This window comes from Nothobranchius furzeri, chromosome 4 (genome assembly GCF_043380555.1).
Source record: "Nothobranchius furzeri strain GRZ-AD chromosome 4, NfurGRZ-RIMD1, whole genome shotgun sequence".
Lineage (NCBI taxonomy): Eukaryota > Metazoa > Chordata > Actinopteri > Cyprinodontiformes > Nothobranchiidae > Nothobranchius > Nothobranchius furzeri.
In genome coordinates, this window is record NC_091744.1 from 74,741,226 (window position 1) to 74,754,709 (window position 13,484).

General features: G+C 40.1%; 1 protein-coding gene across 1 annotated transcript; it reads left to right on the forward strand.

Moving 5' to 3' along the window:
* The first annotated feature begins 10,314 nt into the window (after window positions 1–10,314).
* LOC139069768 (uncharacterized) lies at window positions 10,315–12,785 on the forward strand. The gene is made up of 3 exons (XM_070550693.1): window positions 10,315–11,054; window positions 11,277–11,550; window positions 11,993–12,785. The coding sequence occupies exons 1-3, from the start codon at window positions 10,942–10,944 to the stop codon at window positions 12,248–12,250; spliced, it is 645 nt and encodes a 214-aa protein (XP_070406794.1). The 5' UTR covers window positions 10,315–10,941; the 3' UTR covers window positions 12,251–12,785.
* The last annotated feature ends 699 nt before the right edge of the window (window positions 12,786–13,484 follow it).

Below are 13,484 nucleotides of genomic sequence, written 5' to 3' on the forward strand. Positions count from 1 at the left end.
TCTTACATCTAATTTTATTTGTGTTTTTTAAATGTAAAATCTGCTGTTTTATGTTGAGATGGATATTTTATGTGTTTGCTGTTCTTCTTCACCTGAAGTAGACAGGTGTGTGTGTGTGTGTGTGCGCGTGCGTGCGTGTGTGTGTGTGGGTATGTATATATGTATATAGGTGTGTGCGTAAATGAACATGTGTGTGGGTATACATGTTCTTATGTGTTTTTAGGTATTTTTATTCTCATTTATTATGGTTGTTGTATGTTTTAGAGAGTGAACATCTACCGAAGACAAATTCCTTGTAAATGTAATTTTACTTGGCCAATAAATCTGAAATCTGAATCTGAAATCTGAATCTGAATCTGAAAAGCACATTGAAACGTGTGTGTGTGTGTGTGTGTGTGTGTGTGTGAAACGTGCTACCTAAATAAGGCCCTGTCCACACGTAGCCGGGGATCTGCCAAAACGTAGATATTTTTCTACGTTTTGTCCTGTCATCCACACGAAAACGGAGTTTTTTCACACGAAAACGGATCTTTTTAAAAACTCCGGCCAAAGTGAAGATCTGCGTTTTCTCCGTTTTGGGTTTCTGCGTGTGGACAGACAAAGCCGGAGTTTTAAGGTCCGCAACGTCACTTTCCGCAACAAAAAATGCTGACATCACGTGTGCGACCTGTGTTTACACTAGCCGACAGCATGGATGCCCTCAGAGCTGCGCTCACTTTATCAATTGTCCAAGCGCTTTTTGCTTGTTTGTTTTTGCAAGGGGAATTACTTCTCCTTGCGGAAGACCACAGACGAAGGGCGAGGTTAAGAACGGGGGAAGTACTGCCGCCTACAGGTCTGGCATGTCCTTAACAACGTATTTATCTGGGTACGTGTGGACAGAGTTTTTTTTTAAACGAGGTGGTGTGGAAGCAAGTTTTTGGAGGGGCGGATATTCGTTTTTAAAAAAACCCGGCTACGTGTGGACTAGGCCTAAAGCTGCCTTGTCTTCCCTTCACAGAGTAGCAGTGCATTTAAAAATAAACCAAATTACAAATCAAACATCTTCTGTTGATCCAGGTAGAATAATATACTCAATTACCAAATGGTTTGTGAGTGTGGGTTAATGAGTATTTGGAAGTTCTCATGTTTGCTTATAAAAAAGTGTTTATTAGGCAGTCTGTGACCCGATGGAAGATGTGTGCATGTTTGTTTTGCTTGGCCAGCCATCCTAACACTATAACTGATCCTCATCTGAAGCCATGTAAAAATTCCAGTAATGAGATCTGAATGTTAATTTGGATCCAGCTGCTGAACTTACTCACCTGACAGTTTTTTATTGTCTGTAATGTAATGATTACTGGTTTAGCGTATTAGAAGGAAAACGCTCAATTGCCTGCTTTTGCTTCTTCCATGAACAATTAAAACACAAAATAGTGTAATAATCAAAAACTGTGACTTATATAAATATAAAGGAGCATTGTCATGATCTAATACAGGAATATGAACCTTCTCAAGCCCAACTGTCAAACACAATCTTCCTTTTTTAAATAACACGAGAAAAACAAATATTTGAAACGCGATCTCTAAAATCTGTCGGCCATTACTGCTAATCCATTAGCCTTCTCTGGAGGCAAGCATCTAGTGGCTTTCTCCTGGTTCCTCGTTGCCATGATTTATGCCACAATTATACATTTGGCAACATGTCGGATCAAATTGAATCAAGATGCTCGTTGCTGTCAATATGCTAGGGCCCATCAGTCGTTTAAATGATATTCAAGGGGTGCTGTGGTAAGATATGCTTCTCCTTTTCTCACTTTAGAGACCTATGTGTTATTCATCAGCTTTTGAAATGTGTTATCTCTGTCAACATTTCCTAGTTAGGTTTGTTTTCTTCTTTCTTAAAGGAACCTGACATCTTTTAGCTTTTCTGTTCCACTTTTAATGCATTTTTTGTGCAGATTTTGAAATCACCTGGGTTTTGTTGTCGAGTAAAACAGAGCGTGATACCTGTTGATAAGTATTTTATATATTGGGCTGCATGGTGGCGCAGTTGTTAGCACTGTTGCCTCACAGCACGAAGGTCGCAGGTCCGAAACTCAGCTGCGGCCTTTCTGCGTGGAGTTGCGTGTTCTCCCCATGAATGCGCGGGTTTCCTCCGGGTACTCCGGTTTCCCCCACAGATCACAACATGCCCTATAGGTTATAAATTGTAAGACGTTTTGGATAAAAGCGTCTGCCAAATAAATAAACGTAAACATAATAAACATAAGTATTTTGGCAAATTACCATGTTTTTATGTATTTTTTGGCTCAGGAGCAGAATTCATCATACACCATACGCCATAAAAAGAGGCATGGATATCAAGCAACATAAATCTTTTTGGTTCATCTGATTTATGGCTCCACGTCGACCTTCTTTTCTTGACCCTGAAGTGACAATGTAGCCTTTCGCTCACTCCAACACACACCATGTGCCAGCAGTGCATGTATCAATTACATTTCCTCAATCAATAGTACAAATTAAATAGTTTTTCTGGATTCTAAAGCATCATGTTTGACCCTCCTGACCCCCTTTAAGATAATGCACTTTTGAGAAATTAACATTTTGATCATCCTTCACGTTTATTTCTCAGTTTGTGAAAAGTTCATTTAGCCCTGCAGTTTGACCAGTCCAGCAGGGGTCACTGTGGCCTTTAGAGAACTCCATCAAATCACAGCCCTTCTGCTGTCATACTACAAATGCACCCTGTATGACATCCTGAGTTTGAACCTTGCATGTATTATACCTGTAGATCTAATGGCTCTATCATAGGAGGGGCTGAAAGCGTGGGATGTGTCTCTGTAAAGAGGTTTTGGGTGACTTCATGCTGAGCAGATGTATCCAGATCTTAAACGGTGTTGTCAGGAGCTGTTGATGATAAGAGCGTGCTGAATGCAAACTGTATAATGCAGATAAACAGCCTTGTTTAAAGGTAAATCAGATTTCATAATGAGCTAATGGGCTCATAATGGGAACATGCCATTAATAAATAGCTCTGCAAAGGAGGAATGGCTGTCATCCGGTATAACAAACGTGTTGCTTAATAACTGCAGCAACAGCTATTTGCAGTGATTTTCTATATCGTTTTAATCTGTATCGTGTGGTAGGTCTGCAAGCGTGACCATGCTTTCTCATTAAGTCAAAAACAAAAACCTTAAATCTACATTTTTATCCCGTTCCCGCTCTTGGAGCGTGCTAGACCAAAAACAAGAAAACTGATGAGATACTGGTTATGGCAAAACACCTGAAACAAACCCCATCGCCACTGTGAGATTTGGGAGATTGTTCTCTTAATAGCATCAGATGGATAGCAGTATGGCACCTTTTTGTGGTGGAGAGTGCTACATTATTTGATGTGTATTGATTTGTTGTGTGGCGTCTTGTGTGTGTGTATGAATGTGAGTCATATTCACACAAGCAGATTGTGAGGGGAGAATGTGAGTGCTTTAGGCGACCAGGAGAATATTCCAGATAATGTGTGTTTTTTTTTTTTACTTTTACTTTTAGTCATCTTTCTTTTTCTGTTGTGCATTTGGTTCAAGAAAAGATTGGTTTACCACAAATAAACTGTCAAAAATCACCCAATATCAGAAACACAATGAAAGACTGGCACAGATGTGGAACTCAAAGAAGGCGTTTGTACATTTTATGTTGCTTTACCAGCTTTTTCTGTTATTAACGTGCATAACATGCATAAAACGTATATCAATGGCATGAGGAAGAATGAAATGTAAATGATTTGTATTTGTAGAGTGCCTTCAAGGGTTCTACAACCCCCCAAGGCGCTTCACAACACAACCATGGTGGTGATGAGCTACATTTTAGCCATAGCTCCCTGGGGCACACTGACAGAGCTGAGGCTGTCATGGACAGGTGTGACCAGTCTCTCCAACCACCGCAAGAAGGCAAGTTGGGTTAGGTGTCTTGCCCAAGGACTTAACAACATTATTCTCTGTTGGGAGCCGGATCAATCATACAACCCTCCGATCACAACCCGCTCTACCTCCTAAGCCACTGCAGCAATCAAGAAACAACAGTGGCAGGCAGCAGAAGGATGAAGAACTCAAGAACCAGAGTTGAGACGATGATTTCTGAGTGAAGGCAGATGGCCTGACAGGTGTGCTAGGAGCTGATAGGAAAGAAGGAACCAGAATACGAGAAAATAAAAAAAAGTTGAGTTGTGTAGTGAATTAAAAAAAAAAGAATGAAATGCTATTGCAAATGTGTCAGTCACATGCAAATGTGTCAGTCACAGAAGAAGAAGAAGACCAAGACTGAAAATAACCAAACAAAGTACCAACTGATACCATGACACCCAGCATGTAGATCAGAGCTCTTAAAACCCTGCATTACTCAGCTGTTCTTCTACTCTAACACACCCAATTCAATGACTGAACTTCCCCTTCAGCAGATTCTCAAGTTGTATGAAAGCCTGCTAATCACACATTGATTCAAAACACATGTAACAGTGCAGCAAACATACAACACATGCAGGTAGTAGCCCTCAAGGATCAAGACCGAATAGCCCTGATGTAGTTGTTGCAGGGTCTGGGCTGGCCACTTTACGTGTGGATTAGGAATGCAACGAGCTTCCCGTTGTGTGTGATAGAGGATGGAAGGTCATGGTGGTTTATTGTCAGGGTAGCAGGATTGGAGACTGATTATGCTCTGCATGAGTGGGAGTTACAAATGTAAAGTGATCAATGTGACAATGACCACTCTGCTGTCATTGAAGACAGTTGTATCAGGTATAGTAATAGTGCACGTGAGACATCTGGGAGTTACTTAGAGCACTGATGAAAAGAATGAACCATTCTTTATTTTTCTTCATCTTTTCAAGTGGCTACGAGAAAACGTCTGAAACTGCATTCAGAAAGTCAGAACTTTAACAATTACGTTTGATCGCGCTTTGAATTGGATAAACTCCATGAAGGATCATACCGCAAGAATAACAAGATGGTACATTTGTCTAAAACATTTCAAGTTCCAGATTTGGCAGCACCAACCTTGTGGCGAATTATTTGTCTCGGTTGCTGCACATCGCCAACCCAGGAGAGGGGTACGATGTGATGATGAGAGGACGTGGAGTTGGTCAGATCAGGCACGATACACATACAAACACCCGTCCATACAAACAGGAACATAAGTTACTCTACATCTTTAGTTGGTCCTCATACAGAGTGTGCTATGAAAAATTAGACAAATCTACTATTTTAAATTATTTTCTTATGGTCAGTGGCATTGTAAGCTGCATGTTCTTAAAATTAGCCATTTTCCTTCTCTGTGGGAGGAGCTTGGGGTATATAAAGAGGTTGTCTGAGTTGGTCAGATGTCAGTTACTTGGTGCCTGCTGAAGGGGAAGGAGCTTCAGCCCAGCTCTTGCAAGTTTCCTGATTGGACACAGCTGTGGGTAACAAGCTGCTTGGGGGAAATGTTTGCTCTCACTACATGCCCAGTTAAGAACTTTTTGTGTACGTGTAAATAGTAAAAGCTTCTATTTTTTGGGTTCCTTTCACTGCTTTTGGGAAGTCACCGAAATCATCAGGGTGGGCACGATGATCACAATAATACTCACTGAAACAGAGCAACATTGCTTGATCTGATTATTGCCATCATAGACCTCACGACAGACACGAACACCATAGCAACATCTAGTGTGTAAAGGTATTCTTTTTTCAAATAAAGCTTTTTACTAAATAGTCCCATGATCAATCTTTGAGCAAAACGTCTATTAGACACCCATGTGGCTTGTGCACACCCCCCTGGTTTGGTCATTGACAAGGTGAAGCAGAACTGACCTTGCTGGCCTCATGTCAAGACTACCGCACGAATACACCACTGGTATAATGTCAGGACATGATCTTTTAGTGCAGCGGTTGCCAAAGTTGGGGTTAGGACCCCCCTGTGGGTCACCAAGAAATAAACAGAGGTGATTTCCAGAAAAAACAAAAAAATGAAAAAAATAAAACAATTGCTGAATCCAAATTTCAAGAATAAAGAACAAAAACTCAATTAAATGGTCATGAACTGATATAAGTGAATATGAGCTGAAGCATTTTTCTCTATGCCCTGGATTTGATTTTCTTTTCGGGGCTTTTTAAGCATGTTTAAATTGTTAAATGGCAGATACCCAGGGTCACGTGTCTTTGCAGTGGCAATTTTGTGGGTCCAATGCTTGCTGCAAGCCAATGCTATGACAGGTCACATAGGTCAGAGCGTGGCCGTTTTCCAGTGTGAAAGCAGCATCCTTATAGCAAACAAAAAATGTTTGAAAAAGGTTTGAAATTGTGAAGAAATATAACTAAATCCTCTGATAACTTACTGTGCAACAAACGTGGCCCGTAAGCTCTGTACAGTGGCATCAGCAGAGACCACCAGGAAGGCTCGTCGAAGACAGAGAGAGGTACACGACATTGATGGATCCTCCACTGGAGAGGTGAGAGCGCCAGGAAAAGAAGGTAGATACGAACAAAATTAAACCAACATAAATCAATCGGGTGTGCTCTTGTTATGTTTCTGAGGCTTGAGAATGATTAAGTTAATTGGCTAACGATCGTTACACCAAGCTTGTGCCTAATCCCTTGATGTAATCCTTACCCTAACTGAGCCATGCTAAGACTTTTAACTCGATTGGGCTGAAAGTAACTTCAATCAATCACATGTAGTTACAAAGCTTTAGCTTAAACTTTAACATACCAGTACACAGACCACTCTGGTTCAGCTTCGTTTTGGGGTTTGGGACAAAAATACATGTTTTAGGTGGATGAGGCAACAATCCTGCAATGGTCACAGAGACCCAGCATTCCGTTCAGTCAAGCTTAGGCAAAGACAATCAGAAGTAATCCACAGACTTGTGCACTTTCTAATTAAACTTAAGATTAATACTGCAGCAAATGTCTGCCCTGAAAAAACCCTGGATCTTAAATTTTACTCTAGAGTGGTGGAACAGTGTGTAATTAGACAGGGTGTTGCAGCTCTACAGGTATTTGAAAACTAATTTTGTAAATCTTCTCCCAGATCCAGCTGAGTACACATCTGGCAGACCCTCCACTGTAAGCCTGCTTTCAAACAGTATTGTAAATTGCAGGAAATCACTTGCACAGATGAGTGCCTTTACTTTCCTGAACTGCATGCAGTTTATATCTTCACATGCTAAGTTACTGTGTAAGACAGTGTCATGAGTCCTCAAGGCTGCAAGACCACGACTTCTTATCTTTTACTCACTGAATAGTCTATCTTCCTTGACATACATGACTTTATATAATCATATTTTGTTGGATGAACAATATGTTTAAACCTAAAGTGTTTTATTAAGTGCGCAATACTTTACATTGTGGGTTAAAATGAATGTATTTCCTGTAATAATTCATTTCAGATCTTAAATTACACCAGATCAGTGATTGTTGATTCTTGTAATTTAATCTATCAGTATGAGCACAATATCATCATAATATTAATATTAATGTTTAACATTTAGCTCTGCATGACTGTTATAATATTTTCACTTTACACTAAGAGTTAACCTCTAAATATCTGAGTGAGGCCTTTGGTAATGCCCTTTAAACTTGTCAAATTCCGATTTGTCTAAATTTGTCAACAACAGTAAATAAATATAGAGACTATTTCCTGATCCAGTCAGTTCTTCACCAGCTCACTTGGTAGGCCGACCGGGCGAGCAAGCATTTGGAACCATTCTCTCTTGTGGTGAGGTCACAGTCACTCCGCAATGCTTGCAAGTGATATCAGACACTATCTCAGACGTGGAACATCTAAAACTTGCAGACCTTGGTTGCATATCATGGCCGGTGATGTCTGAATACAAAGGGAGCTAAGACTTTTTGATAAGCCACAACGTCCAATAATCTAACCACTCCTGGCTGCCTTTACAACTGCCGAGAGCAATGTCACACAAGGGTATAGCAGACCCTGCACAGTGGCATCGGACGGTTTTATGAATAATGTCTAGCTCAGGGGTGCCCAATCTTGGAGGGCCCGTACCCAGCAAGTTTTGTGGTTTCTCTGGTCCAACACCCTTGATTCAGAGGTTGAATCAACTGTTCAGCAGCTCGTCAAGCTCTGCAGAAGCCTGTTAATCACCTGCTTATTGAAATCAGGTGTGTTGAAGCAGAGTTAAAACCAAAACTTGCTGGATACCGGCCCTCTACAGGGTATATACAGCAATCCTTAAGTAAAATTTACTACTTTTCAATACTTTTTTTTACTACCTTCAGAATTTTTTTTAAAACCATCACAACACTAAATTGCAAGTGTTAATCAGCGACCTATTTACACATATTTTAACATATATAACATACAAAAAGAATAGACTTAAAGACTCACTGATGTTGACAACGTATTGCACGTATTTATTTTACTTAGAAGATAAGCCAGGCACTTCTGTTCAGCGGTTCAGACAGTTGACCACGAGGCCTGAAATGATGCACAACGACCACTGAATATGACGTCATCATTATGTGACCGGATATGCTAAAGTAGGGCTGCTCGATTATGGCAAAAACAATAATCATGATTATTGTGACTGAAATTGAGATCTCGATTATTTAAGACGATTTTTCAATTTATGTAGATATTATTTTATTCAGTCATAAAACTGCTCAGGGAACAATCAGGGCAAAAATAAACAAGAAACAAGATGATCACTAAAATAACTCCTGATTTCCAGTATAAAAAGACCAATATACTTATAGCTCAGTTTATGACCCAAGGGCTATAGACCTTGGTTTAACTCATTTAAGTCTAACCAGTGCAGACCAAAATACCAATATCTTGCAAATACTGACAGCAAGAATTATACAGTGGCATTTATAACAAATAAATGCAAATTGATGTTCACTAAATGTTGCGTAGCATTTATTTAGTCATGTCAAGGTGCTGTAGGAGAGTGCACTAGCACCGTGTCCTCAGAGAGATTAGTTATTATTTATCAGCGTGAGGAACTTATTTCTACCTTATTTATAAACTATTTATTTACAAGTCCATCAGTTAATGTAATAATTGTCCCAACCACAGCTGCACCCCCACCCCCACCCCCAACCCGGTCTCACAGCAATCAGGGGCAGGCTGCACGTGTTTAGCACGCCGCACGCGCACATTTATATGAGGCCAGAACAGTCTCAATAAGAATTAAGTCACACAACGTTTTCCACAAATGCACACGTTCATTCGGAAATCCACATTCTGTGTTTCACAAATATAATTCGGAGGAACACAAATGCACACGCTCATTCGGAAATTCACACTCTTTGACTCATAAATATAATGTGAAAATAAGTCACGCAACATTTTCCACAAATGCGCACGCTAATTCTGAAGTTCACACTCTGTGGTTCACAAATATAATTTGTAAGAACACTTGTAATATAAACTCAGATCATGCAAATTGCTGAATGTGCATTTACGAACAGCTTCTCTTTTGTGAACCTTTCTGCGTTTGTGAGTGAAATCTGTGTGGTGCATTCACGGACAGCTTCTCATTTGTGAACCTTCCTGCATTCGTGAGAGAAATCGGTGTGCTGAATTTTGAGACTCTCCTAACGTCGCAGGTCAACAAACGTCACCATTGGCTAATGAACCTGTCAATCAAATATATGCTTCTGCCAGGGCTGTTCGCTTTCAGCCAATCATATGGCTCCTTATGTCACAGAACAGATCTGCTGTGCGCATGCGCATTGCAGTTCACACGGCAGAGCAGGATGGACCGGTCACGATCTGTGAGTAATAGTTTTATCTTATTCCCTCGTTGTAATTGATGCAATGTTATAGAATTATGAGTAGAAGCGTTCTTCATGATCAAGTAAAATGTTTTATGTTAAATTCAGTCCAGACGTTACGTGAAGTCTGGTCCATTCTTCATCTAGTTTAACATCAAGCTAAACTCAAGTGAATATTTGTTTAGTTAGCGTATCTAGGTACCATTTTTTTAGGCCACGGTTGTCAAACTCAAGGCCTTTGTCTATTTTTATTTGCCCCGCGAAATCAAATATCAAATATATAATATTAAACTGGCCCGCCGGGCGATTTTGCTAATAAGACTACTAATCCCATAGTGCTTTGCGGCGTTAGCGCGCGAGACGAAGCAAGCCCTCTTTTATGTTTACATCATTAGCATCCATGCTAGTCGAATCAGCGTGTGCAGCGTTACCCTCAGTCTTAAACAACTGAAGATACTCCTCTAAGCACCCAGTTTACTCAACGAGTTTCCGACTTTGAACGCCTAGAAAGAAGGTATCTGGCTGGAACAGGTGACCATCTGAGTGGAGCGAACTGAGCTTGAAATATTTAATTGTCATGCACTTTTTATGCTCCAAAGCATGAACGTTAATAACTGAGATATTTTCATAGAAGATAATTGCTATTTTTGGTTTTCACAGATCTTAACTTATTTAATTATCTAACATGTTATTGTATGGCTGTTGTACCTTTCATTTGGTAATTGATTGTTTTGACCCCTATAAAAATGTGTCATATGAGAGTGTTTGTGCTTGAATTACATAGATCATGTACCTGAAGGTAGCTGACAACAACCGGGCAGACACCCACCTTGCCTTCTTCAGCGAAGCTGTGAATGAGCATGGCTTTCCTCTGAGGTATTCATGTTATTCCCAACTTTACCCTCTGTTACCCTGTTACAAATCTGCTTTTGCCTAAAGTGTGTTATTGACGAAAGATAACATGCCATTTGAGGTCATATAGTAAAATCTAGGGGGGGGGGGGGGGGGGTGAACATTTCCCTCTTTCAAAAAATATTTCCCCAGCAGAGGGTTAATAATGCCACATTGTTTACTCACTTAGTAGCAAGGTACATAAGGAAATTTCTGTGAGACTCAAATTGATGTAGATTGTTATAGATGTGCATTAAAAATGTTTGAAGCAAGATTCTAATGTTTTTTTTTTTTTTTCATGGTGAGAGGAGATCATGGCGGAGAAAATGTAGGTGTTGCAGAATTAATGTTCTCAGTTCGTGGAACTGACACCAACAGCTTCATTGCAGGAAAAAGTGTACACAATCAACGGTGAGTTTAACCTAATTTGGAAGCTTTGTGTCTGTGCGCGCGTGCCTGTGCCTGTTGACCTGCCCAGGGTGCACCCTTCGTCTCACACTGTGACTGCTGAAGATAGGCACCAGTCCCCCTGCGACCATTCAAAAGATAACTCAAGTTGAAAACGGATGTATGGACATGTAAATGTGTGTGTATATTATAATTTTCTTTTATTTAATCCCCCTCCAAATCCAGGATCGAGCGCCTGTGGCGTGATGTCTTCATGAGTGTTACTGGTTTATATTACAACATCCTGCACTCTCTGGAAGACCAAGACTTGCTCGACATCAGTAACATCCTTCACATGTTTTGTTGCCACTATATTTTCTTGTCTCGCATCCAGGCCAGCCTGGATGTCTTTAGAGATGCGTGGGACAACCATCCAATCAGGACAGAGGAAAACATGACACCAAATCAGCTGTGGCATCTGGGCCAGGCTCTGAATCCTGTTTCTGATCCAGGGGCAAATGTATGTTCTGTTAAAATGACTGATCACATGTCAAGTTGATCCTTAACTAAAAATCAAATGTTCAACACTTTGATAATCTACCTCTGCTCTATGCTTCTTGGATTCAAGACAAAATGGCTGTTGAAATTACAGTTCTGTTTGTGTGCACCTCTACTGAAGTGGACACTCAACTATAATGTCATGACATTACAAAGTCATGACACATCTGCAAGTTCAAAATGCAAGGCATTAGACCTTCCAGATGTGATATTCTCACTGCTGTTTTAACATAAAAGTAGCCCATTAATTAAAAAAATAATAATTTATGAAATAATGGAGACGCTAGGTTCTGCCTGACATCATTGATGTTAAGTAATTGTTAAAAGGTCATGATAGGGCTTTATTAAATGTGTTTTCTTGAGATTCATTATGCACAATGCTCATACACACTTTCCTTTTCCAGGGTATACCGACACCAGAGATTGAATGGGAGGAGAATGGATACATGACTGAACCTCATCCTGGGATCAGTGTCCCTGTACTGGACAGTCCTCTTTCAGATCATGAAATTTTGGAACTGCAGGACAACATAATCCGTTGCAACATTCAGACTCTTTTGGAGTGGACACATATCTTCACACTGTACAGTATGTTGAGAACTTACTTGAGGCTAGATGATTACATGTGTGAAGAAGGAAGGAGAGAGAAGGTAGGGAGTTAGGAAGAAAGAAAACAATTAATGAGACAGGAAGGAAGGAAGTTAAAAAGTGAAGGAGTGGTCCATTTTAAGGTTAATGTACTGTATATTGTTATTCAAGGGATTTGCCGTCGTAAATATGAAATGCTAAAGGATAGACCCCAAAGTAAATGTCTAAATTCATTTATAGTTGTGTATTTCCTTAAAGTCTTTGTCAGCCTGATTTATTTTAGACCAGGAATGTATTTGAAAAGGCTGCTGTTCACTTCATCTATGCTACAATTCTTCAAAATGTAAATGTGCTATCATTGCTAGTGTTGGTTTAGTAACATGCATCTTCCTGTGTATCCAGCTCTAATAAAAACATTTAAAGGTGAAGCACCTACTTATCAGGAGATCCATTTATTTTTACATGTTATTGTTTGAATTTTGTCTCGTTTCATAACTTTTGCTCAACATTTAAGGGGAACTGTGTTACCCTGCGATCATCTTCATTACACTTGAAAACTTGTACTATACCTCCGTCCGTCTACTTATTAAATGGAATAACATGACAAGATTCTATCTACTGGTTTTTTGATCAAGGGATGATTAGGTGTTGTGAGAAGATTCTCTATGCTTCTGAGTCTGTGTTAAGTTGCAACTGGACACACATACCCACACACAGTTTGTTCATTTGTTCTCAGAATGAGAATAATGTCTTTTACAATTAAAAAGTTTTTTTCTTGATGTCACTGAAGGCTGTGTTAGAAATATATGCAGCTCATTAAAAGGAAAAGTAACTGATGTAACCAAAAGCCTGAACACAGGAGAATAGAGACACCTGCCAAGATAAAGAGCTGGAGCTTTTGCTCCTTTTCAGAGTCACTCCCATGGAATAGGCCTGATGATTTACTAGCTTCTCTTACCTTCTCTGCAGACAATGTTTAATATGAGCTTCAAGAGGTCTCTGCCCCTAACGGGGTTTGCTTTCACTTAGTAAAAATGCATAATTTTTCTGAATAAGATTATTAAGAGGCCACCCATATGGTGGAGCGTTGGTAATGTAATGTAACCGGTTAGATTTGTGTCCGACTTGACGCCGACTTGCTCTGACGTCATGCATACGTAGGCAACGATAACCACTTGAGATCAAGGCAGCCGCAGATTTTGGAGCAAGGCGCTGCAGTTGTTCTCCCTTGGCTGCAAAACCTTGGGCATGATGGGAAACGCCTGGCTCTCACCTGATCTAAGATCTGATTGGTTCATATTTTGATCC

Coding starts and splice junctions, on each gene's coding strand:
- LOC139069768 (XM_070550693.1), top strand. CDS start 10,942: ATGGTGAGAGGAGATCATGGCGGAGAAAATGTAGGTGTTGCAGAATTA. Junction 11,055..11,276: donor AAAAGTGTACACAATCAACG/GTGAGTTTAACC, acceptor CTCCAAATCCAG/GATCGAGCGCCTGTGGCGTG. Junction 11,551..11,992: donor TTTCTGATCCAGGGGCAAAT/GTATGTTCTGTT, acceptor TTCCTTTTCCAG/GGTATACCGACACCAGAGAT.